This window comes from Trachinotus anak, unplaced genomic scaffold, assembly GCF_046630095.1.
Source record: "Trachinotus anak isolate AG129_WGS33_773 ecotype Australia unplaced genomic scaffold, CSIRO_AGI_Tana_v1 ptg000001l, whole genome shotgun sequence".
Lineage (NCBI taxonomy): Eukaryota > Metazoa > Chordata > Actinopteri > Carangiformes > Carangidae > Trachinotus > Trachinotus anak.
The window spans coordinates 8,351,786-8,378,429 of NW_027273852.1; the positions used below are offsets into that span (position 1 = coordinate 8,351,786).

The 26,644-nt window shown below is 41.0% G+C and overlaps 2 protein-coding genes across 5 annotated transcripts; both read right to left on the bottom strand.

Annotated features, from left to right (window-relative positions):
* Window positions 1-16: 16 nt before the first annotated feature.
* On the bottom strand, window positions 17-20,781 carry cobll1b (cordon-bleu WH2 repeat protein-like 1b). 4 transcript variants are annotated; one of them, XM_071473788.1, is made up of 14 exons: window positions 20,505-20,781; window positions 20,192-20,272; window positions 8,521-8,709; window positions 7,405-7,609; window positions 7,077-7,302; window positions 6,881-6,925; window positions 6,692-6,786; window positions 6,281-6,517; window positions 6,009-6,138; window positions 4,023-4,245; window positions 3,839-3,927; window positions 2,261-3,678; window positions 661-806; window positions 17-563 (listed from the first exon to the last, which is right to left on the bottom strand). In XM_071473788.1, the coding sequence occupies exons 1-13, from the start codon at window positions 20,543-20,545 to the stop codon at window positions 693-695; spliced, it is 3,093 nt and encodes a 1,030-aa protein (XP_071329889.1). In that variant the 5' UTR covers window positions 20,546-20,781; the 3' UTR covers window positions 17-563; window positions 661-692. The 4 variants fall into 4 exon arrangements, with proteins under 4 accessions (XP_071329889.1, XP_071329898.1, XP_071329914.1 ...); XM_071473797.1 differs by lacking the exon at window positions 20,192-20,272 and having other exon boundaries at window positions 20,505-20,759; XM_071473813.1 differs by lacking the exons at window positions 20,192-20,272; window positions 20,505-20,781 and adding an exon at window positions 18,637-18,653.
* A 181-nt stretch (window positions 20,782-20,962) lies between these two features.
* On the bottom strand, window positions 20,963-26,204 carry slc38a11 (solute carrier family 38 member 11). The gene is made up of 12 exons (XM_071473850.1): window positions 26,064-26,204; window positions 25,828-25,948; window positions 24,633-24,707; window positions 24,410-24,544; window positions 24,134-24,199; window positions 23,886-23,992; window positions 23,726-23,805; window positions 23,500-23,570; window positions 22,585-22,746; window positions 22,346-22,458; window positions 21,893-22,024; window positions 20,963-21,801 (listed from the first exon to the last, which is right to left on the bottom strand). Exons 1-12 carry the CDS (start codon window positions 26,073-26,075, stop codon window positions 21,562-21,564), a joined length of 1,314 nt encoding a protein of 437 aa, XP_071329951.1. The 5' UTR covers window positions 26,076-26,204; the 3' UTR covers window positions 20,963-21,561.
* Window positions 26,205-26,644: the final 440 nt, after the last annotated feature.

Genomic DNA, 26,644 nt, shown 5'->3' on the forward strand with positions numbered 1-26,644 from the left:
AATAATAAAGGCAACGGAAACGATAAACGCTTTATTCATAACAACACAGTTTGACAAGAACAACAGGTGTGCTGTACACATCAGTGTCTCTCTGCATAAAGCTTCGAGACTCTGTCATACTTAAATATAGATTTGATGTATAATCTAAGGAGCATTTAAGTACCATAGGTCAGACCTGCTCTGTCCTATACATCCAGTATTATTTAGATAATACATTTTCTGAATAAACCCAATAATATTACAACTCTGGAAATCAGTGGAATAATTTATAGAATTGTTATTATTTAATGTGCTTGTTCACTCACAACAGTAGGATACTGCATTAAATGCAAGATAGTCATCACACAAAGTACAAGCGAAGCAATAAAATATGCAGGTCAGCCAGGGATATTAATGACATGTGAGACATAAACCAAAATACAGCAATTATTAATATTCAAAATACATAATTTTATGTACACTGCTGGAGACTACCAAAAGAGGTCAAATAAAAGACAGTTGCTGCTTCTGTGCCGTGGGATAAAGGGTTCTGGAGAACTCAAAGTAGACAGGATAAGCTCCTCCTGGAAGAAAGAAAAAACAAAAAAAAACAGTATTACATGCATGTGTTGTGCAGACATTTACATAATATCATACAAAAATGCGTGTGGTTTTGCTTACAGTAGATGATTGTCAGAAGACTGAAGGCACAGCTATGGACTGCTCTCTCCCTCCATTTGAGCAATCCTACTAAAAGATGGTGGTTCACCCTCTACTCCCTGCAGAATGGAGCCTTTGTCACTGTCCACCTCTCTGTTTTCACCGTCCTGTGATGTTAAAAAAAGAGACACAATGTGTGCAGTCACTGAGGGCTTATTGTGCCAGACAACAGAAATAGGCAAAAAGAAAACAAGGCTGCACAATCTTTTTACACATATTTTAAGAGCCAATAAATAACTGTATTAGGCCCAACAAAGGTAAAAGCAGAATTTCTACAGGTGAAGATGTGACCTACACACACAGCTAAAGGGACTTTGTGTTATATCACAACTCAGCAATTCTCTTCATTTGTTTGGACTTTGTGAACCATTTCCAGACCTGCACACATTATGAAAAATCCTTGGACAAACCACGTCGCCGGCTTTGCACTTGAGAATGTTGTGCTTTTTCACAGAGTGCAAACTTTATAACCAAGCTATTTTACAGAAAAAAGTACAGGGAGATCACATCAATGCATAAATTCAGAATTTATTTTTAGTTTTGTGTTGATCTGCATGAACATTTAGTGAACATCTATTACTCAACCATGTCAAATATCAATTAACTAATAACATCTAAGCATGGTAACTAATAAAATCCTTTATCTTAGCCTACAAGGTCCTGAAGGCCTAACCAAATAGTTAACTCATTTTTTTGAGCCTAAAAATGTACAATGAATTCTAGATGTGGTAGGCAGCGTCTTTTTTGTACACAGAGCTGTGGATTATAATGCAGTCTGCAGTCACAACTGCAAATTCTTCTGGCCATCCCTAAAGCTCAGATAGCGACGGGTCATGGGGTAAACGGACTTCATCACTCAGTCTATTCTGCGTGCAATACCCTGCAGAAATAATTAAAAATGGTGGCTGAATTGTTGTTTAGTTATTCATGAGTGGACTGTGCCCCTTATATCCTCTTTGTTTATTCTGCCCCCCACCCTCTGTTTGTCTTTTATTATTCTCTTTTATTATTATTAGACAAATTGATACACCATAACCTTCTTGATCCTTAATTTCAAATGAACTAACCAGGATAAAACTTCAGAGAGGTAAAAATCATTAAAAGCCCGATGCTATTACATTTAACAGGCTTGGGAACAGATGGTAGTTTATATTCAACCCTGGGGTGATTCAACTCAGTGGGTCAGAGGAACTATTACAAAGTATTTTGCTACTTATATAGTGTTCATGACAGTCAATAACTCACCAGTGGTCAGTGTAAATGGCTGAGACAGCACCAAAAAGAAGCAGCAGAGCAGCTGCAAAAGTGGTTTTAGTTTAAAACAAACTCAAGTGGCAGTGGGATAAGTCACACTCTTGTCCTGTGTAACTCTTTTAACCAAAAAAGTGCTTTAATCAGCAGTGCAGAGTGCTCTTCTACTCAAGCATTAATATATCAGTGTATGAGTTAAAGCATTAAAACAGCCATGACCAGCATCAGTGGTCTTGTGAGCAGAAAATAGCCCTTTGCTGCTTTCATCTTTATTTAGATATTTAAATGTAAGCACGCTATCATAACTCACCTTGAGCTTAGATGATTCTTTTGACTCTGTGACTGGTGGGCGTCTCGTAATTGGAGAGAACGTCGGTGAAACAGGCGAGTGGGGTGACTTGGGGGGACCATGGGATAAGGACTGGCTCCTTTTCACAGCAGAGGACACAGCCTGGGCAAAGCGGGATGGGGTTGTGGGAGAATAGGGTCTAGGGGCTGCAAAGCTTCTTAATTTTTCCAAGCTTAACCCCACACTTTGCTCTTTACACGGCAAACTGCTTTGCCTAGTCATTCGCATCATGGTTACATTCTTGTCATGCCCTTTAGGGCTCAGCTGGACGTTAGCGGCCCCTGCTGTCTCCTCTTGACACTGCACAGGAGGTGGAGGAGGAGGGGGCGGCAACATTGCTTTCTCTGCACTTCCTTGAGCCTCCCTCTGGCCAGAGCCAGGACTGGCACTGGGACTTTTTTCTGCTGCTGAAGTTACATAATACCCAGGTGTTTTTTTGTGCTGTGTCAAGCGGAAAGAACCAGGCTTGGGTTTAGTTGCGGGTGGAATTTTCGTCTCCTTGACCTCTGCTGGTGAACCTGCTTGAGATGCCCCATTAGCAGAGGATGAGATCGTGTCATCTGCTTTAAGTAAACTCGTTGGGGATGAGGAATGAGTAGATTCAGGTATACTTCCATTAACAGTGTCTTGGGTAGTAGCAGTGCTAGTCAGTAAGTCTTCCCTGGGTACATTAGAGTGCAGCTCTCTTTTTTCCTTTGAGACCTCCGTCTGTCCCCTCGCTGCTGCGCTCTCCTCTAACTGAAGAGAACCCATGTTAAGTCCCTCTTCTGGAGCTGCAGGAGGCGCCTCCAGTGTCAGAGCAACTTCAAAATATCTCAGTTTCTCCAGAGATTTCTGAGGCACAATAGTATACGTTGTCATCCCCACCTTGGGGATGTAGTCCCTTGTCAGCTCGTTGGAAGGCTTGGGCTTTGGCTCAGAGTCTGTGGCATAAATAGTCTTAGTTGTGGCAGGGGGACTTGGTGTTGAGTCTTGGCATGATGAGGTCTCTGAGGTGTGGGATAAGGCATGTTTTTCGAAGTCAGGTGGGTCCAGCTCGTCAGTCAAAGTGGCCATATCTTTCTTCTCTGCCAATTCAAAAGCAGGCACATTATCTGCAGAGGGAACTTTGTCCATATGTTGTTGTTGTGGAGGCACAGGGAGCGGGGTGAACTCTGTTTGCACTTGAGCATCCTCTCCAATGGGGCGTGATGTACTGATGGCCACTGGGCTCACCAACCTGTCAGTCTGCTCCCACGGGGTTTCAGTGTTTGCCTGAACAGAGGCCTGCGCTTCTGCACCCTGCGTTACAGGCTGAGGGAGGCTGCTGGGTGCAGTGCTGCAGTCAGCTTCACAAACTGGCTGTTGGCTTACATTTTCAACTTGACATGGACCACCATCTATACAGGAAAAAGAAAACATATTTCACGTTAGACAGGAGTGCTGGCTTTCTTTGAGAAGACACTGACCTAGCATATTAAGGTGAAGTTTAAGACATATACTCGCAGGCATCTTTCCCACGGGTAAGAAAGTAACACTTCAATCCAAGAGCAAACCCACTTATATCTGCCTGTTCAGATGAGTCCGTGCCAGCAGCTGTCCTCACATCACTGAGAGTTGCAGAATCATTCCCCATGCTCTGCAGTTGACTGTAAAAAATCATGCAAAAATAAAGAATTACAAGTATTGCTAATGCTGCTGAAAAACACGGCTCAGCCTTGAGGAGTCTCACTAGAGTTCGTACTTGCCATCTGAGGACAGATCACGAGACTGATCTTCCCCACTGCCCTCCATTGACGTTGTGCTCAGTATCTCAGTATCTGGGGACGGGGAATGCAGTGAGACATCAGCTGACATGCTGAGGCTGCTGTTCTCTCCCTGGGTATCACTAGCAGTTGCAGACATTACAGAAGGAGCTGTCTCCTCCTGCTCCATGATCTCCTCCAGTGTGTTAGCAGCTGAACCCCCTGTAGAACATCATCATAAAAGAAATCAGTCGAAAATCACTCACTTTTACACAAATGAAGTGTTGCTAAATGAACTTTTGGCAAGGCCATATATTGACTGTAATGTATAAACAATTGTTAATATGATCAAAAGTCTTAAAACTGTTTTAAGTCATCATATTTGTTTTGTTTTAGTTGTGATATTTTCCCACTTTAAGCTTGACAACTTCTTTATCTCATGGGTTTACACATTCACCCTTTCCAATAAAAACAGTTTCATAAACTTTCCCCTAAATAATCTTTTGCATCTCATTCCCTCTTGACTGGTTCTTAATTTAGCACTTCAAGGAAATGCATCACAGAGGAGCAGAGAGCAGAAGGAATATCAAGGCTACTTAAACAAAACTCACTGTTCTCAGCCTCTGATCTCTGTATCTACTAAGCCACACTGGGCTCTGAGGGAAAAAGCAGAGGAAGTGATCTTTCTCTGTGAACTAAGTGTTTGAAAAATCAATGGGGGGGTCAGAAACAGTGGTGTATACACGCAGGCAAGAGCTGTAAAATGTCTATGACGACGCATTCTATTAATGAGGTCTGTGAGATGTGCCGCTGGTTAATAAAGAGAGGTGAGAGATTTTCTGACGAAACAACACAGTATAAATACAAACATGTAAAGAGAACAAGAAAAAGAAAGACACTGAGGTATAAGTATAGAAAATACAAGAAAGAGGATGTTTGCGGGATATACAGGACACTAGTTCTTACAATGTCTAATCAGTATACACTTGATGGAGTGAATTAAATTTAGTAAATGGTGCTCAAGGTAACTGAAAACTCAAAAAGGGCATCTTCTCCCAGACACAAATTTCAGGTCCAGGGACAAATTCAGATCTTGCTGCATTTTTTTTTGATTAATAAAAAACATTGAAATTAATTAAATGTAATTTCAGAGCACCACAAAGAAGAACACAGATACAAAAGCAATATAAACTAAAATAAATTGGCTGTGTTGTTTATTAAACCTCAGTTAAAAATAATGTTTTTTTTTCCTTAAAGCACTCTGCATACAGGATGGGTAGAGTTTCCCTCACAGGACAATACAACACAGTGAGGGTCAGCTGTTTCTACACAATCACAGGAAAAGTTAATTATACTCAACCATGAAAAACTACCAAATAATTCTGACCCTTACAGTAATTTGTAATATAGCATAAACAAGCTTCTCAGACACTGAGTGTTTTTTCAACATACATCTGATTGCGGTTTGGATTTTTAGACATTTCACAGATATCTGAATAAACAAGACTTGATCTCTATGAATGAAACATGCAGTACAAAGAACATACTGGCAGAACCAGGGCAGCATAAACTCTTGTTCACAGATTAAGCAGAGCCTACAGAGCTAAACATAAATCCTATTTAGATGAATTATTGTTTCTGCTCCAAGTTCCCAAGATCGAATCTCTTTACAGGATGAAGGAAGTGCTTAAAATGAGGCACTGTTCAATGGCGACCACTAGGAGGCACAAGAGTCAAATCAAATAAAAAGTTGTAGAATCAGGCTGCAAACCTGAAAAGACCTGTCCTTGTCTTTGAGGCCAAAGTACACGACAAAACTTCACACATCAGGCATTTTTTTAATTCAATGCAGCAGATTCAAGAATTGAAATGTTCAGTAAAAATGACTCCATCAACCTACTGATTTGAGTAGGTTGATGGAGTCATTTTTAATGAGTTTGCCATGAAACGCTGATAAAGACACACAAATGTGAACAAAGACAAACCTTGCAAATTTTCATCTAGAGGAGCCGTTTCTTGGACGACAGCACTAGGGGATGTGGGGGGTGGGGGAGCCTTGCGTTTGGTCCTTTTTAAGGAAGACTCTGCTGAGGACCCACGACTTAAACCAGCCATCTGCGTAACAAGATGTAATGCAGTTACATAATCAATGCACCTAAACATAGAAATCTTATGACTGTCATTCTACCATCAAAGCCAAGTGTTGAGAGCTATGCTGAGATGTCAGAGCTTCTGTCTTAAAGTCCAGTTCACTCACCTGGTCACTATCCAGTTGTGCGTCAGGTTCAGAGTTGAGTCTCCTGTGAGCGCTGAGGTCAGAGGAGCTGCTCTGAGACACAAGGATTGGGGGCTGGGGTGCACGTCTCTTCTTTGGCACATCGGTGGAGATGGTGGGAGAGCTGAGCGGAGACACATTTGTGCTAGGTAAGGCCATGCTGAGTGGTCGAGGCTTGCTCACAAGCACTGGAGAAGCCGGGGCACTGGCCGTCGTTGCCTTTAAAGAACAATCATCCAATCAGAACATGATAAGAGGACTGTTCCCAAACAACACAGTGCACATTAACCAATGGCTAACCAAAGTAAACAAACCTCCCTCTGAATGTTTAAAGTTACTTTCTAATACAGCCATATCTTTGCATAATCAGTGCATCATAAAATATTGCATTACCTGGTCAGAGTTTTTCTTGCTTTTTCTAAACTTGCTGAAGAGGCCTTTGTTTTCTTTCTCCTTCTGATTTTTATCTTTGCCTGGCGTGACTGTCCCTGGGGAAAAAAACAAAAAACATTGTAAGATATAATTAATCAGAAATATGATAGGTCTGCTGATATCAATCATACAGTTTACAAACAGAACTACCTGCATGACTTGGCGAAGCTGGACACACAGGAGAAGCTGTTTGTCCTGCAGAGTCAGCAGGCATTAGATTTAGTGCAGAACAGTAACACACAACAAGTGAGCTGATGAGGTACAGTCTGACAAACACCGGGTGGTCAGTATGCTACACCACAAAATCCTAAGTCAGAATATGATCCTTTAATACATTAGCACTTACCTTTCGTGTCTCTTGCATAAACTTCCCTTATTGCATAATCATTAAGAGAACTGGACAAGTCCAAAGGGGTCAGTGATTGGACATCTTTCAATAGAACTGTAGTCTCCGTGTCAAATTCACATTTCTCACATATAGCTGGTAAGAGTTCAACCAAGGGAACTCGGGGACTGACTCGTAGTATAGTTTTCTGGGTCTTTTTGTAGTTTATCACCATCCGAACAGTTGCCTGGAGAATACAAAATGTGCCACTTTAATTGGGTTTACACGATATAAACAGCAAAAAAAAAAAGTGGTGTTTACTGTATCTGCCAGCATGTGTTTAACTTACCTCCGGCATTTGAGGACTTGTCTTCTTATTTTTATCTTCCCCTTTCGGTTTAAGTATAATCTTCTCCGCATCCAAAGTTCCTATGAGAGCATTGGGCTTGAGCTTGATATTGTTCCTGCTGGTGGTGACCAGCTCTAAGGTGTGGCTCGATGGGTTCAGGTGATACGTTGCACAAAGCATCACTAATAGATCCATTAGGGGTTTGCTGAAAGACAAAAAAAATAGGGAAGAGGTACAGTTAAAATTTAAGGGCCAGTTAAGAAAAAAAATGTCTTCACAAATGTAACTGCTAAATGTGTGAAAACAATACAGAGGAAATTTACAGTAAGTTACCAACAGTAGCTGCATTAATCTTTCCTGACAACTGATAATACAGCTAAAATGTAATGCCTTAAACTTAATCCTCAAAATAAAGCTTCAACTCTGTTGTGCAGGCACTTAGAAAAGGTTTAGAGGGGGAAAAGAAGGTAAAGAATCCAGTGCTTAATCCTTTCACACTGGCTTGGTCTCAGTCATTTCTCAAGAGACCATGTTGCAAAAGATACCTATGAAAGAATGTTTGTAAACTGTGTGCAATGTGAGAAAGATAAAGATATCTTAAGTAAACTCTGTTGATGGAAAGTCCAAGCTGTCTGAGTTGAGTTGACTCGCAGAGGGACATGCAAATCTTGTTCTTAAAAAACATCGTGCTTTGTGCAGTCCCAGTTTAAGTGTTCAAAAGAATGATTTGCATGTGTCTTTATTGCAATGCAGCACCCAATTAGAGAATAAAATGTTCATTAAATCTCACTCATATCATTTAATGGGAGAACAAAAATAAAGAAAGGCAATCCACTTTGCTCCATAAACACATATTAACTAAAACCACACATTCAGACTCCACCTCTCTGACTCAATCTGACTGGAACTGAACTCTATGTGATGACTTACTCTGACTTCAGTCTCATGATGTAGTGTTTATATTTATATATCAAAAGGCTCAGTCTGAACAAATACACAGCGGTTTTCCTGCTCAGCTTGCACATAAAAGCATCCTGTACGCAGCAACTGTCTGCATTTAAACTGCACACATCATGACTGTGAGACACTGATTTAGATTCAGTGATCTGACTGTACCTGCCATGGACCGTGGTCATCTTTTCTACTCCACCAGGCAAAACCACAACCAGAGAGAGGTCTTTATCAATAAGGTTCTCTTTCTGGTCCATGGTTAGATGAGGGTTTCCCGGGTACCACTGAGAGAAACCTGGAGAATCCAGCTTCTTTAGTCCTGGTGGGGATGGTGCCTTGCTTTTGGTCGACACCCTACATTTGGACAAATGAACACTTTAGAGACGACTGGGCATTGTTTTCCACTCATATGCATGCGTATTCATTTTCCAAAAAGAATGCCATTAAATTGGTTTCTGTTATCTTGGACAACAACCTGATTGAAAATCAAAGTGCACCAGACAGCTTGAAAGGAGTCCTTTTTTTCCTCAGGTTTTAGAAAGCAGTGAAGCTATTACATGAAAGAGCTCAAGTCCACTTTGCAAACAAGTCACAAGACAACCAAGTAGACAGATTTACTCATTGAGCCTGAAGAAATGGCTGTGAATGGACAGGCATGTGAGAGAGACGGATAATAAGATGCAAGATAAAGACTTCAGTAACTGTACACACTGTGTTTTATAGTGTAAGCTGTGGTAAATGGTGTTACAGTGAAGCGTATGTATATCCAACCTCCCATGCATCACCAAACATCAATTCGTACAGCTAGGATTTATTGTGTTTTTTTTTTTGTTTTTTTTCACTGTAACTATGACAAACACATTTCAGTTTTGAGGTGCACTTTTGAGTGTTTGTCTAGGCCTGACATTCCTGGAAACTGTGTCAATAAAGTGTGGGAGAGAGCAGTAGCTGTCATGTGAGACTTACAGACTCACCAGGTAGGCCACAAAAAAAAAAAAAAAAAAAAAGGTCACAGGCCCATAATTTTCATGTACTGTACCAATGATTTCATCCTATCAGCTGGACACAGTAATACATAGAGGATCTGTTGCACCGTTCTCATAATGCTCCTGAGAAGCGGGCCTGTTTTCCATAAACAGTCATTATAATGTTTTGAGATTAGCTGTAACCCATTTTGTTTGGTGTTACCACACACTTGAAATGAAAAGCTGCAGATGTTATGATGACAAAAAAACAAAAAAAAACAAAAAGGAAAGTAAACACAAGATCACATCAACTCAGCAAACATCACATTATTGTACTGCAACGCCCGCGAGCCAAGGTAGGTTCGTAACTGAAGACACATTCTAGTGTCACTTCATTTAGTCAGCATATAGATAGAAAAAAAAAAGTTTCTGCAGACCCAGTGCCCTGAGTTATAGCCTGTAAAGTCTCACGTGGGGGCACTGCTGATTCAAACAGAGGAATCTGAGCAATGCAAGGTCACAGGCTCCAGCGAGGCTCGTCTAGCAAAGGATTATTAGTCTTGCTATGGGGGTGGCTGTCCTTAAACACTATGACTAAGACACGTATAAAAACACAGACAAACACAATGTTTACCACAATCTGTAGATATGTTAATCATCAAGTCAGTATGGATATGTACATCATACACGTTATAAAATGCAAAATTACATCAGCACAACCCCACCAGCCACATTGTACAGTTAACATTGTTGCCTCAGTCTGTCAGTCTTATAAGTGTCATTTAAAAAACAAATGTCTAAACTGGAACCACATTATGCTAATTATTAACTAATTAGAGCTGGGGCATATACTATACTACCAATACAAATGCTATTCTCTCTACTACCGTGAATGGAAGCTCATTATCATAATATCCTGATACAACTTTACTGGTGACTTTTTCTGGTCTTGAAGGGGAACTTTGCCAGTTAAGACATTATCCATTTCCTTGTCTTGTGGACTAGTTACTACATGCCATGTTTATAAAACCCTCTGCAACAGAGTATGCTGTGACAAAGAATCAAATGGAGAACAAGAGGAACAACAAGTTTGAAAGGAAAAGCTCCCCACAAACATCGTTTTACTTTGTGGAGTTTGAAAGAAGTCTGTGTGTTCAGCAGGCCAGCTGAACACACAGACTCAGGGAGCTAAAGCGTGTTATTGCTACGGTAGCTACTGCTAGCTAAGACCCCCACGACTCAGGGTGTGTCTGAAATCACTGAATACTGACCGTATACTATATTTGTCTGGCTCTTTTACTTCTTTCATAAAATGAAATATGCCACAATGCAATGTAACAAGGAGGGAACAAGTGATGGTCACGAACAGAACTATTTCAGACACAGCATCAGTCATATGTCAGAGAGACTTTTTTTCCCCCTCACATTATTGTCTACTATTCCTCAAAGAATTGCATGACAGGCTCTGAAATTGTCGTGCCTGAGCCATGAGAACTGTTTTAGTTGATCAGAGGTCAGCCAGACTACAGGCAGTGCCGAGGAAGATACTCAATAATTTGAGAAATTGCAAGGAGTGGTGGGGCAGCAAAAGAACAACAAACAAGACACAGCAGGAACATACTTGTTTATCAGTTCATCTTGGAGCCACCAGTAGCCAGGATAAATAAAGCCACACGATCTAATGCAGACAGCAACCAGCAAACCCAAATACTGCCATGAGTTGTGTGACAGTGATGAGTGTGAATCTGTCTTGAAAAATAAACTAAAAAGGAACAAAAAGCCATGTAAACCAAGAAAGAGGATCCAAATACAGTCCTCATCACTCCTGGGGACCCCTGGATTGGGCTGCACCCACTATTCCCACAAATTGTGCCAGTATAACTTCAGCAACGCATTTAAGACTTAGTAATGCATAAGTTGTTGCTAGGAAACAACTTCCAATTAAAAGCAAACAACTATAGGCACATAGCATCATGAGCTGTAAAATACTGTGAGGCCCAAATACAAAGATTTTAGGGGGCCAAACAATATATAAAAGGATTTTAAACAATAATAGAGCAGCAAACAACTTTTTTCCGTGTAAAGTTTGACTGATCTGAATGACTGAAACTATGAGTAAATACCTCTATCTGCCTCTCGTCAGTTCCACTGAATACACCTAACAAAACCTGCTCCTGTGAGTCACTGGATTGCAGGAGGTAGACATCAGAGGGAAGAGGAGAGAGCTGCACACATGACTCTGATGCAGTATTGATATTACTACATTCAACATTTTGGCACATACTGCCATTTTTATTTTTTTCATTTAGCTACCTATACTCTATTTTCAGAAAAAAGCAACTAACCCTTTGTTGCTAACATGCGACAAAGGGCTTTGCTGAGGATTATCAATCAGCAATAATAACTCCCACAGTTATGTTGACATTTTGGAGCCGGAGTTGAGTTATGAGATAAGATATAACCTGTTACTATGATTAGATTAAAAGCGATTAGATAAAAACACAACAAAATGGAAAACCATTTTGATCTCTCATTGTTTGGATTTTAGCTTGACAAATCAATGCAGGCCAGTGTCTTGCAGGTATAGTCTGCTGGTGGCTGACATTATGACCATATTTGCTTTTTATGCTCATTTTCCCCACATGATCTAATATCCTGATATTGCCAAACAACAAAATTTCCACTTCACATGGAACAACATGATGAAACAGGCTGGTTTACATAACATCTGTGTTAACCACAGACAGAGCAGGGTGGTAGTTCCATCCTCACTTCCAAAGCTTGATTTTTACCACCCTGAGGCCTCTAGAAAAAAGCAAAACTATCTGTTGTTAATTTTATCCAACACAATCACACATTATTATGAGATGTAACTCTACAGCTATAATTGTACCACTGCCACCTCTAGGGACCAACAGCAGCAGTTTATGTCTGTGTGAATAATATTGACGTGTTGAAAAGCAACCCCTCTTTACCCAAACCGGACACTTTAGAAGGGTGTAGAAAATTAAGGAAGGGAGAGTGACAAATAATAATATACAGATATGACTCCTGGAGCTGAATCATGGCGATGTGTCACAAATTCCCTGCACATATGTCAATAGACAGAGTAGCTAAAACAGACATTTACCGTGTGATCTCCACTGGGTACAAAGTCCTGATTTGATGGCTCTGGCTATTTACTTGGCAACAAGAGTATAATCCTTTAGCACTGTGTCTAAACTTTTTCTTTTTCCACACATTTTACAAATGCTCTAGAACTGGGCCTTGTAAATAGATTTATTTAACTGATACAGTTCTTCTTCTGATACAGCTCTCTATAGTTCAGTGGAAAAAAAAAAAAAACCCTCATGTGATATTCAACTGTGGACGGCCCAAACAGAAACAATTAATACATTAACATGGGAAAAAAGACACAATACCCATGCCTCAGGTTCAGGGTCAGTCCAGTTTATACAGCTGTGTCATCAGTGATTTTATCGAGACACCTCGAGCAGGTGACAGACACGGATACACAGGCTGGTTTGTTTTTGCCATCCAGGCCTGTGTTTTTTCAGAAGCCCAGGATGTGTTGCTGAATGAGAGGAGACGTGTTGAAGCTTGACTGTGCTGATGCTTCATTCACAGGGTTTCCCTGGGAGGTCTGACACTCACAAACAAGCCCATTCAATACCAGAGGACATGCCTGACAGACCTGATCACAGACTACCAGGAAATAACAGGCCTGTTGTCATTGTGCCATTTTTTTGTTGTTGTTTCATCATACAACAATCTTGTCAACTTCAGTAAGTGCAGATAAATGGATTCAGAGATGCACTGCGATAAATAAATACCGCATGCTATGATAGTTTGCTATGACTGGTTTAACTGCAGCCATCCGTTGACTTGTGATTTGAAGTGCAACAGTTAAAACAGATGTCTGCTGCTACATAACTTGAGACAGGTGAGGAAAGGCTGTAAGTCCTCAAAAGTTGAAATACGCTTGGTGAAGCTTTCACTAAATCTCTACTGACAACACTGAAAATGATAAAGGAAAACAAAAGGCCGGCAAAATATCCAGACGCTGCTTCTCGTGTAAAAATACTTGAAATACTTCTGTGCTTATGTCTGAAAAAGACAGAATGACAGAGAGAGACAGGGGAGAGAAAGAGTTTGAAGAATGGTGGAAATATCTGTCCCTTGTTATAAGTCATCAAAAATGAAAAAAATGTAATATCAGCAGAAGTCAACCAGCTGAACAAAGGAATATCAAAATTCCCTACATTCCATTACAGTTCGTTCCAGCTGGCATGACTTTTACCAGAAATATTTCACTCACTTCTATGTGTTTCCTCCGCCCAATCAATGAAATTCCCCTCGGGCAAATCCTGGATCAAATGTAACAGTGATCAGGTGGGAGTAGCCCAGAGGAGAAACCAGACCAAAGCACTGGTAGAAATGTAACTTTCCTCTGAGACTGTGAGAGGGTCTAGGATTAGCAAAAATGCCTACTGTGGCGTGCTAGCAGCTGCTGAGTAGCAGAGTGGCCCCTGGGGGATTCATGTACACACTGGGTTTGTGTAAAGAAACAAACAAGCTTTTAAAAAAAAAAAAAAAGTCCTTCTGCTCAGTTACACTTTCAGACAACACCCTAATTATTTTAAGACAGAAGGGCAACAATTCAATGCTCCAGTGACCACAGTGCTGCCAGAACTCTACAAACAGTAGTTTACTAGCTAGCTGTACAGTCATGTGTACAGGCTCAAACATGCCAGAGTGCAGCAAGTCCAACACACCCTCCTCCTCCTCAAGTCAAAACACATACAGTTAACAGTCTGAATGAAAAAAAAAAAAAAAAGAAAAGTAACACAATCATAATTCAAGGTCCTTTCCAGTACTTTCAGAGCAGTCAGTGACAGCACTGCTGTGCTGTTAAGATAATACTATAGCCATAACAACGAGAACCACAGATTTGGATAGCAGGTGTGACAGACCTGCTTTTCCTCTCACTTTGCCAACATTTCATTCCACACTCTTACCTCTTTGTCTACTGTTGTCTCCGCTCAAACAATTTCCATTCTGCTGGGTATCTCCCATGAGTAGTCAGACAGACTAAACTCTATCAGTATAGCTTAAAAAGGCCCACCTTAATGCCACGCCCAAGCTGTGACATCACAAATCTGCCTCCTGTCGGCAGCACTCCCCCCACGGTCACGGGCAGAAAGGTAAGCAGCTTTTTGCCTCCCTGTGCAGACATGAACCTGTGGGTGGGGCTACAGTGGAGCAACAGTGCACTGGAACACACTGCAAACACACTGTGGGCTCTCAGCGGTAACTGGGATAAAGACTAGAGTAAATATGCCGAACTATCATGATGTGCTTTAATCAGGAATGAGCCTTAATTCTGCTCATGCTTGTGATGATATGATTATCAGGGTAAAAGGAGAGTTAGACAAACTCTTATCTCCATTACAGTCTTGGATTCCTCCCCACTCCCTAATTTAATCAGGTAGTTCTCCTGTGTTTGCTTTTCATTATGAAAGACATTGCCTTTTCAAAACCACACCTTACTTTTGCAGAAATGACTCACTCCAAAATCATGTTAGAGGACTCGTTGGTTGAGCAGAACGACAATGATAGTGGTTCTGGCAAACAAAGGTGCAAAGCACATACACTAATCCATCTAAACACTTTAAGTTTGAAAAAAATAAAAATTAAAAGCCATGATTAGAACAATATTCGACAGTCAACACAGATACCCACGCGAGCAATGAGATACTGTCATTAATAAAAGCTGTGAAAAGAGGCTGTCAGCACCTTGCACTTAACAGATGCAGACAAGGAAGCACTGCCTTTGAAAATGTTTCTGTTGTCATTGTTACTTTAATCAACAGATTAAAATCAAAAAAGCATTCAGTCTAAAATGGGGAACTGTATCATTTCCTGATGAGCTGAGGAATGACATGTACTGCACATATGACTGACTAACTTTCAACTGCATACTGTATATACTTATTGATGGTTATTTTTTGTAGGAACGGATACAAACTTTAAAATATCCTTGTTTCCTTTCTTTGATGTAAATGTAGAATTGCAATAGATTTTGCAACCAAAAGCCAGGGGCAGGAAGAACATTAGTGGCCTATTGTGACTCATGCATTAAAATAAATCAATACGGTTTCATACTTATTGTTATTTGATTTGTTATTTGATTCAAGTGCTTGATCCAGTTTGAATAGCTATGGCTTAGTTTAGGAAACTGTACACCGTCTGGTACGGAAGCAATGAATCTGACCTTCCGATATTACATAAGTGCTGACCGCCAGTCCTTTATCAGCAGCCCTACACTTTGAGTGAAGAAAGTGCGTCCCATTCTACAAACACGGTCACCAAATACCATCAGATGATAAGGAGGTTCTGTTAGTTAGATGTGTATAGTGTGTTGAAGCAGGAAGGCTGAAGGGGTGGGGTTGAGAAGTTACACTGAAAAGTGTGTGTGTGTGTGTGTGTGTTGGGGGGGGGGGGTCCCTGAGGAAAGACAAAACACAGGGCCACAGCTGGTAATTTGGCGAGAGGTCACTCAGAGTAAACTCTTTTTCAAGCGGGTCTGGAAAGACCATTAGCACTATCATAAGCAGTGTGGGATGGAAAGAGATTAGGGAGAAAGGGAGCACAGGGACCCTATGAGAACTTCCCACTTCCTATGTGTATTGTTTATTATTGCAGGAAAAACAAAAACCTTTTCCCACAGCATTTTCCAGCACAGGCCTGGTTGAACGCAAACTCTCCGGGCGTCCTTAACACCATTATTGTTGGACCAATCCTGTGACACTCTTAGCTTCTCAATGCAGTGTGTAATATCCGTCTTTCAAGATCCGCCTCATTTTCACTCAGTGTTCTAACTCCCTGCGGTGCTCACTCTTGCACTATATGTTATACAGTGCCTAGTACTAGAGCAGAGCCAGAGTAAGCTAGCAGGCCAGTATGTCTGCCAGCCAGTTAGGTAATGAGATTTAAGATTATAGAGGGTGAGCTCTCAGTTCTCTGTACAAATCCCCCCATATCATTCTAGTCCGTGAACTGGGGTCTGCTATGGTACATTACCCTCACCTTATCTCAGAGCAGCTCAAATAATTTTAGTCTAAACACCGCACCAAAACAAACCCTGGTTCTGCAAAGACAAAAAAAAAAAAAAAAAAAAAAAGAACACAAAAGAAAGAACACAATGTTAGATTTAATAAACCTATCAAGAAGGTGAACTTGGAAGAAGTGGTTTGGATTTGCACACATTGTTTACTAGACACTCAGAATAGTCCTGCATAGTCTGAATAAGGTACAGAAAAGATAAGGTAATTATCGCTCTGACCTCTGACCGATTGTGTGTTTTGTTTTTGTTTTTTTAAGTGAGACAAACATTTAGATAAAATAACTTGGTGGAAGCCCCCCTTGAGTCCTAATTACAACTGTCACACTGTGTTCTTTCATCTGAAACAATGCAGCATTGTCTACAGTGGGGCATCTTTCAAAAGCACACCAGCATGCTTTCCCTCTTTTGCAAATCACATGAACTGAGGTTTCTGAAGTGAGTACGCACACAGTGACTCTGCGCTAAAACAGGCACATGCAGTGTCTTATTTCATCGCTAATAGCGTAAACAGAATATTCAGTGTTGCACAAACCTTGAGACCTTGAGATCTGGAACACAAAAAGAAAATTCCACATTTTATCTTAATGTCAGCAGGGTTACACCCTCTTCTCACATGCAATCTCAAGGCAAGAACAACACAACCATCCTGCTCTCTCAATGTCACGGTCAGAGCAGGAGCTTTTGCACCTTTCCTTCAATTACTTCAGCTTCAACAAAAAGCAGCTCCACAGAGGCTTTGTACATAATAGAAACAAAGTGAGCGGATCTTAAACACAAAGTTGCCCTGCTTCCTTCACAAACTCATGCTTCCTGTCAGTGTGAATGTGCTCACTGAAACGGCTGGCTGCTGTTTGCTTGTGGTTCATTAGCTTGCTACACTTTATGTATGAAGATGATGATGTTGAAGGCTCACTAAATCACTTCATTACCCGTCTGACATTCACCACAGGAACTAGTGCTACAGTACCCATGTGCACACACATCTGGGCGTATACAACAGTATGAACATACACACTGAGATAGAGCCATCTAGTGAACTATTTCGAGGAATGCAATTTCCCATTTTACACCCACCATTTATTGTCCCAACACCGGTTAAATCTTGGCTTCATGATTTGTCACTGGTTGGATAAATACTTCTCAAGGTCTCAACCAATGCCAGACAGGACTGGCTGGGCCATTTCTACACATACATTATCTCATCTAAACAAGACAAACACTGATAATAAAGGTCAAGCAAATCAAGGCAATTTATTCCTTTGTCGCATAAAATGTTTGAATGTTATTGGAGATAAATAAAAGTTCCTTTTAAGAGTGCACAAAGGACCTATTCATGTTAGGTCGTATTACACAGGCTGAGAGTGGGAGGCATCCAACTGTTATGCCCTGGAAGACAGAAACAAAGAGGGGCCAAGACTTCCATTCTATTTAGCCGGTGTACAGGCAGGATCAGTGCAGCAAATCTATTTAAATAGGCTGCTGTGCACGACATCACTATCACATAAATACATAAGCATAATGTCTACTTAAGACATAAAAAGAAAAAATTGCTGTAATGACCAACAAACTGTGTCTCTTTGTGTTAATAACCGTCCAGTGAGAATCTTCACTGGTATTTACGGTCAATGCGTTGGCTTCACAGTGGTAACAAAGGCAACCCATTCTTCCCCGTTCCCTGGTTCTTAGCCATTTTGTCTGTTTTAGCCCTGTGAGGCAGAAAGTACCCATGAAATAAAATGTCCCAGTATTCAAAGACACATCAACTCATTAGCAGGGGAAGATTGCTGGGCCTTAATGCTGGTTTTCCTCCTGCTTTATTGCATCTAGTGGGTGGATATCTTTGAATGACATCCTTTATCCTGCTTTTCGGACCACAGATGATCTGTGTGGGCTTGCTGAGGGCAGCATGCTGTAGACCAAATTATATAGTTTCCTGAATGAAGACAGTCTTGTTGTCTCTGAGCACAGTTTCTCTGAGAAAATACTGTAATGTGCTTCAGTCCACTCAAGACCCTGTGATTTTTCTACCTTGGCTTTGGTCACTGTGTTGCTACTCCACGTGTCCATCTTCTTCATCTACCTCAGTCTGACCTGTCAATCTTGCCACGATTTTCATCTGTAGACTCATGTGAGCAGCTGTGCCCTTGGACTGCCTGTATGCTGGGAAACAGCTGTGGGGATTCACAATACCTTAACTAATTCCACATTCTGCCCTGAGGAAAGCCAGCCATGTGAGATCATGGTTTAAGGTGTGTCCAATTAGCAGGGCTCCAAGCTCCAAGAAGTGCACTGTTAGAGTAAACAGAAATGGATGATTATGCGTCTTGAACGATCATACACACAGAAAAAAAACTTTGCTGAAATGAGTTTTTAACTGACCGCCCAAATATCAAACAATAAAGAAACCATGCTCAATAATGTTGTTCAGACTATGTTAAATAATATTCTGTGTGTGTGCTAGTGCATAAGCAGCATCAGCTGTTGAACAACAGCCCGCTCAGACTGATTCTGGCAGGGTCAGTATTTGGATAGCAAATGTAGCATAGCTTTGGGGGTCATATGAAATCTTCACATATGACTGCATTTGATAAAGTGAGAAGCAGCAGGTTTATTGGCTCGAAATAGAAGAAGCCACAAATAAGACACAGAACATGTGTCTTCGCCCACACCCCAGCAGCTTATGGAAGAGTGTGGTTTACTTTTCCAAATAATAGTCAAACCACAGAAAGATTTAGGTAGTCTGCTGCTCCCCATGGCCAAGGAGTATGGCTGCGCTCCCAGATTACAAAACACTTATGAAATATGAACACAAGTCACACCAAGAGGGTGATCTTTTTTTCTCGGTAAAGTATATATGATGTGCTTGAATGCTATTTTTGCAAAAGGGAAATTACAGTATGCAGGGCAGGACTGGAAACTTAGCTTGTATGGAATACTGGCTTGGAAACTAGGTTCAAAATCTCACCTCTAATTTAAATCTCAAAAACTCGGCAGATCACTGAATGCCAAAGGAGTGAGTAGAGACTGTGAAGAAAAAAAAAAGCTCTGGAAACTCACTCCCCTTTTTTTAATGATTCCAACCACTGGAATACAGTGCGGCTGACATCATCTCTTAGTCCCTGAACCAAAACTGATGGGAAATTCCATCATGCCATATACTCACAGCACTTTTTTTTTTAACTGTGATTTTCTTTGACTTTTGGACATGACAAATCAGTATTTTATAGAATATCAGTGTCAAGCCCAGTCAACACATGATTTCCACAAGAAAAAGGATCACTGAGCTCATCGCAGAGACAGAGGAGGTAGAATGTTTTGCCTGCAAAATACTTCCCATGACCTCTACATATGGTCAAGGCAATTTCTCAGTAAAACTCTGAGAGCAGGAAATGAGGAGAGTTCAAAGGTTGAGGCGTCTGCAACAACTGCAACTTCGCTGAGATGCACTGAGTGAAAGGAATGTTAGTTGGAAGTTGGGTATATATGCAGATGCATTATTATACAATGGTGGCTTTATGCTCATACCTTTAACAGTTTGGTCAGAAAGTAGCTGGTTCCCTGCCTCCAGCTGTTGTCAGCCACTCAGAGGCAGCAGAACTTGACTTTGGTGGAATTATAATAATAATGTTTCTAACTGCAAAAAGAATACTAGACACAAGTGTTCTCAATAACTCTTTTTTTTTTCTCTTAGCAGTAATAAAATAAAATACACAGAACTGACTGAATCCTACTGACAGTTACATACCTCAGACCTGAGCTCCGTGGATGGGGCTGGGATCCATGATCATCCATGACTAAACTCAGCGGTTTAACAAAATCCCTCGGACTAGTCAGATACAAACAAAAAGCACAGTTCATTTTTAGTAGCAGTTCACATACTGTTGTAAAGGCTTGGTCTGACCTGCTGCTTCCAAGTGATGCAAACGCGCAAATACTGAAATATGGGCGAATCCCACATGAGGTCATCAGCCCTTCAATCAAAGACTGTGAACCGTTTTTTCCGTCTTTTCACTAGAAATGTGCCTTTCCATTTGCAACAGTAACCGGTCACACCTTACCATGAATGCAGCTGGCTTTCGAAGCAGTTGTCAACTTCCATCAGTCTTCAAAAAGATAACGTCAGTTGTACGCACAGATGTTGTTCGGATGAATGATCCATAATTCCGTTTAAATTCCGCGATTTGCGCCTCTAACGCAACCCCTTCCAGCGGACTTCAATGTTTCTGTTTTCACCTCCTATCTTCAAACCATGCAGTCGACCATGTCTAAACCGCATCCCTCCTGGCATCGAGCAGAACTCTGCCAACTTTTCTCTGCACATCCAACGCACTGTATCGCAGCGCTGAGGAGGAGCCAGTTTACCTTCCCTCCAGGATCCCGATGAGGCATTTGTCCACGTTTGCCTCTGCGCAAGAACGCACACCGCAACAACCCCATACACTAATGTCTTGAAAAACAGCACAAGTCCGCTCATTTATTGTGGAATAAGTCGTATCAATAGACACCGGCGCTGTTGTTTTGAACTTCCTTTGAATAAATGTTTTATTTGTCTACAGTGACACCGCATGGTCGGACGTGGAAACGACCAGTCCCCCCTCCCTGGGATACAAACAGCCTAGAGTAAGAAACATCAACACATTGCAAAAGAGCTATTAAACTAACCAGAGAACTAATTACAATTTTAATATTTCCTCTAAAATATATGATCAAAAGTATATAGTATGGACACATTGACATTACGCGCAAATGTGATTTCTGAATATCTTGGTCCAAAAGCCTGTACATTAAAATGCCGCTCCTGGAAAGGCTCCCCGCAAGAGTTTGGCTTGAATGGCTTTAGCCACAAGGTTACTGCTGAGTTCAGGCACTGCTGTTGGCCACTAAGGTCTGGCTCACAGTTGAGGCATCTCAAAGGTGTTTGATGGGTTTGAAGTCAGGTCTCTGTGCAGGCTACATAAGTGCTCCAACACCAAACAGGGAAAATCATTTTTATATGGTACAGCGAAGGTCCTTCCTCAAACTGCTGCCACAACATCTGTAGCACAATACTGTCCAAAATATCATTTTAGAATCTGTAGAAATAAGATTCTAAGGTGTGCTGTAAAAACGTTTCTCTCATACAGGTGGTACAGTGCCAGAGACATTGGCGTCTGCACAGTAGAGCATCTCCACACCGTGTGAGCAGTCCTGAGGGTAGAGGCTTGTCATGGTCAGCCCGGTGATCATGACGAATAAGCCCATTATTATCAAGATGGTGGGTATCAAGTTTTCACCCTGGAACCAGCGGCCAGAGGAGAGTTTGAGGAAGCATGCTGAAGGAATGATGAAGATCAGAGGAGTGGCGCTCAGAACACCCTGGATGATAAGAAAATAGCAGTAAGCTAAAATAGAGCACTTAATTGTCACAAATAAATGAACACAGGTCAGCTGAGCAGGTCTGGCTTACATTCAGCTCCAAAACAACTCCGAGGCAGTCATAGCCCAAAGACACTGATGTGGAAACTGCAACTATAAGCAAGGTTATGGCCACATGTTCAGCTTTTGAAAGATCCCGACTGCAAATGACATTGGATACCACCTGAGAAGGGAAACAACAATATGAAAATGAATTGCACCATGTCTGCATGTATTTAAATTTATACATTATATACCACTGGTTGGACAAATAACTAATTAGCATTGTATTTGCAAGTTGAGAGAGGGTAACACACACAGTAACTAGTCTCTCAGCTGACACTGTTGGGCTGTTAGCCCTGCAGGGGCAACTGGGTGAAAAACGCCACACTTTCTTTTTGTTCATTTTGTTAACGAAGCCATCTCTCGCTCAAACCCTCGGAATAACCTTGACATATGTTAACGTTTAACTGTTTAAGTCTGAGGTTGCGGGTGTATGACTTACCTCTCGTGTAACAAAACACTCCAGTGGAAATGTGGTTATGATGCTGAGGCCAAAACAGAAGCGACCAAATGTTGCCAGGTTATCATTTCTGCAGTAGTTCTCAAATATGTCTCCTGAAAAGTGGAAATTTGAGATCAAAATACGTTTGTGGTATTAAAAATTATTAAAAAAAAAAAAAAACGTGCATTCAACTCAACATCTGTCACACTAGTGTCTACGTTTTACATTTGTATTGTTACCTTGTGTGTAGCCAGTGAAGGTGGTATAGCCAGCAACAGCAAATGCAGCACTGATTACTAGGGCAGAACCAACTGAGATGTGGGTGACTCGAGACCAGTTTGCTAGCGTGGGCTGCTCCAGGGAACCATAGATAAGAAAGCTGTTGTGATGGCATATAAAGGCTAAAGAGACATACAGAAAAGATTTAAAAATACTTCTCCATCTAGATGAAAACAACACAGTGCAAGTCTTTGGATTTGATACTAAACTGAGCATGTCCATTCCATTTGGGATTGAGAGGTTGCCAACGATATCCATTTAACTTCTGGGTAAAACTGCTCTGTATTTTCCTGAGAGCATGCACAGCCCCATCTAAATGGCCTTCTTTGTAGCAGTAGTAGCTATTATCATAAAGGCACTTGATTCAAGGCCATCATTTTCACCACAATGTATGTGAAGCACTCGATGGAGTGGAAAAGTCCTAGCTCTCTACTCTCAGTGTGCAATGATGGGCAGGGTCTTGATAAGACGCTGATGACAACAGACGTCGTTTGAGATGTTGTGCACTGATTTACCAACGGCATAATACTATTTAGACGGTGATCTAACTAAATTAATGGCCTTGATCTCTTTACAGAGAGCTGACTAGACAATACAGTGCATTGAAGTTGCGGGCTTTGGATCTTTGATAGGATCAGTTTAATGACATTAGATTAAAGCTGCAGGAATTGATTCTTGGCCACTAGAGGGCACGACAAAAAGCTGACAGACACACAGCTCTAACAGGTCCCCACTTAAGTAAAGTTGTTATGGCTCACGTGTTAAATAAAATAAATTACAAATCTGGCCTCCAAACAAAAGTAATCTAATATTCACAGATATTTAGCTTAAAATATCAGGCATTTCCGTCATCAGCATCATGCAGACACACTCACCAAAAGACATTACACCAACTGCCTGAATTGCATTCCACTTTGCAAATGCCCATGCATTCTCTGTAGGGGGGCTAGAGAGTGACATTCATATGTAGTCATAAAGGAACACAGAAAAAAAAACACAATTATGATTCTATAATAGCATTTACTGGGGATTCATGAAGAAAGAACCCCATGGTTCACACACAGTCAAGCCACTATGGATTGGCAAATTGCAGAATCATACATTTGGGGTCCAAAGGTAGCTGCCCTGATGATAACAATGACGAGGATGGTAAGTGTCAGCACCATTGACAGGAGGGACACCTGGTAACATACATGGATGTTTTACAGGCAGCTTTGAAAACACCAAATTACACTGACAGATGTCTTATTGTCAGCCTTACCTTCCCAAGTTTCCCTATGTTTCGATAAAGCGAGAGAGGCAGTGTGAATACAAGAGTTGAAAGCAAGATCACAAAGTGACGCTCTGCAAGTATGTGGTCCGGACCAACTGAAAATACAAGAGATCAAAACAACACATTTGAAGCATTCCAACATGTACTGCATGTTTTATTTCAAGAACCTTATCTAAAGAGCTTTAAAGCTTATTAAAAGCTTTCATCTGAGGTGGAATCAACTACGTGCCCCATACCTCCTGGTATTCGCTGAAATACTTTGGTCAGTGTGTCACCAGTTGTGATGTTGTAGCTAATCATAGCTGAGGAGGAAAACAGGGGTGAAGAATCATTGTTTATTCACATTAATCTATAGTATTTAGACTGAACCAAAAGTCAAAAGGCATAGAACAGCAACGATGAGAATGAAACAAAGAGAATATAAGAGAATTACTTTTCACATGCTGCTATGTTACATGATATAATATTCAAGTCTGGGCTACTTTGCTACTTGCATACTTTAAACAACTTACCAATAAAAGGATAAAGGAACTGCAGTCCAGATAAAATCAGAAATCCCGGGAAACCGAATGTGCTTTGCACCAGTGACTGATAGCTGTTTGTCCCTGACAGGTTGCCTCCTTTAATTAATAAGACGATTGAGTAGTCTGCCATGAAATGCAAACATAAAGTGATTGATTTGTCCAAGTGGTAAATTCATGTCTCACAATATCACCTATTCCTCCACATACTCACCTGTGATGAGCGCAACAACTATCAAAAGCAGGAGGCCAAAGGGGAGCCCTGCCTGGTTCAGTGCATATGGTAAACCTGGTTTAAAACAAAAAAGACATGCAGCTGAAGCTTAGGAATGCTGTAACACAGCATCCATGGTAGACCGAGCAAAAAGATTTAGTCACACTGAGTTCTGTTTTTAAATATAGGTACATGCCATACTTAATGGTTACTTTAATTCTTCCTGGCACATTCACTTTGTGGTTACATGCTTTGGTTTCACGATAAATATCAAGTGAAGATGAACCACTCTCTCCATCTGTGTCATATTTCCTAATATTTCTAACATTGTGAAATCAATGAAACAGAGAACATGACACATCTCTACAGTGGACATAAAGTCATATTTGAGGTTTTTGAATAAAGCCACTGAGACTTTTTAAACAGAATAGCTGGGTTTATTGATCTGCTTGTTTACATCTGAAGATGCTCATTTTGGGGCATCGCTGTGGTAAAAGAGGAAATCAGCTGAAGTCACAGTGAAAGGGTTCATTCTGCACAGATTCAAGAAAATTACACTGTGGGACATTTTGTGTCACATAAGGACACAATAGCAGCTACTTTTTATTGTAAGAAACAATCCATGGATTATTCATGGTTTTTAATCAATGTACTCACTAAATATGTTTTTCAACTTAAAGGCATTGTGACAATTTTTTGTATCAAAAGCTTATGCTTCCCATAAATTATTATTTGTTTTGTCATGTAAAACACACACACACACACATACACACACACACACACACACGCACACACACAAAGTATTTCAGACAGGCTCCAATCAAATAGTGTGGCTGAAACGATTACGTGCTGCTGTTAGAGAAATGTTAAGAAAAATATGCACATATGGACCGGGGGCAATTTTTGAGGATGAAAGAGTTAAAGGGAGAATAGTGGGGCAACAGGCGCTAGTCATATGATCCGGAGGGTTCACCGCTGCAGGGCTTCAGCGGTAATGAAAGCGTCTCCTTGTTGCACAGAACTGAGCGACTGCAACTGATGATTTAACTAAATAATCAATAACACGAAGCTGGAAATTGGTAACATTCAACAATCTGTATCGTTCATTCAACCGTTCGCTTGTAATTGAACTTATTCAGCTTATTAAGCAGTACAATGCAGGCCACTTGAATTATGGAGTGAATGTTTAGCCTACCTATGATTCCTGATCCTATGATGGAATTGATAAAATTGAAAGACGCAGATATCATAGAACCTCTTGCTCCTCCAGCAGCTTTTTGTGGAGGAATTAACGTGGCCCCTTCTTCGTTATTTAGCTGGAAAATAAGAAAACAATGCAGAGTAATTACAAAGGAAAAAAAAAAAAAAAAAAAAAAAAAACTTTCACTCTTTTATTCAAATCCCACAGCAACAGCATCGCTTCAGATCTACCTGCTGAGCCATTTCGAGCACCTCCGAGTCGCCGATTCGGTTCCTGCCGTCGCTTCAGTGATGAACTCTCACATATCTGCGGTGTGGCTGAATTTGGCCAAGTCTGTTAAAAAACACAACTGTCAATTTCACTCAACTAGAGCCGTTTGAAGCGTCTCCACAGCGCCCCCCCCCCGGTCGGTGAAACCTCTCCACACTGCGCAGTGGCGCAATAAACACTGACTTTCTCAAATGTGTAAGCAATAGTTTAAACACTGTGTCAGACAGGCGTTCGTTCAGCAACCCTCAGTGAGACAGGTTGCATCTGATGCCAGAATATGTATAATGCACATGCGAGGAAATTTGGAATCTAAGGATTTATTGAAGGATTATTCTGTAAAGCTGACTGTTTAATAAGGACCTTTTGTGCAGGCACGGAAATGATTAAAGAATAAGGAGCTGGAGCTGGATTGACTGAAAAAGAGAACATTTTCTCACACTGAGAGCTCTGGAATTATTTGTGACATTTTATAGATGTAGGTCAAAGGCTCCTGTTGTGTGCCTTGAAATGATAAACATTCCAGTCGCAGAGAGAACACACC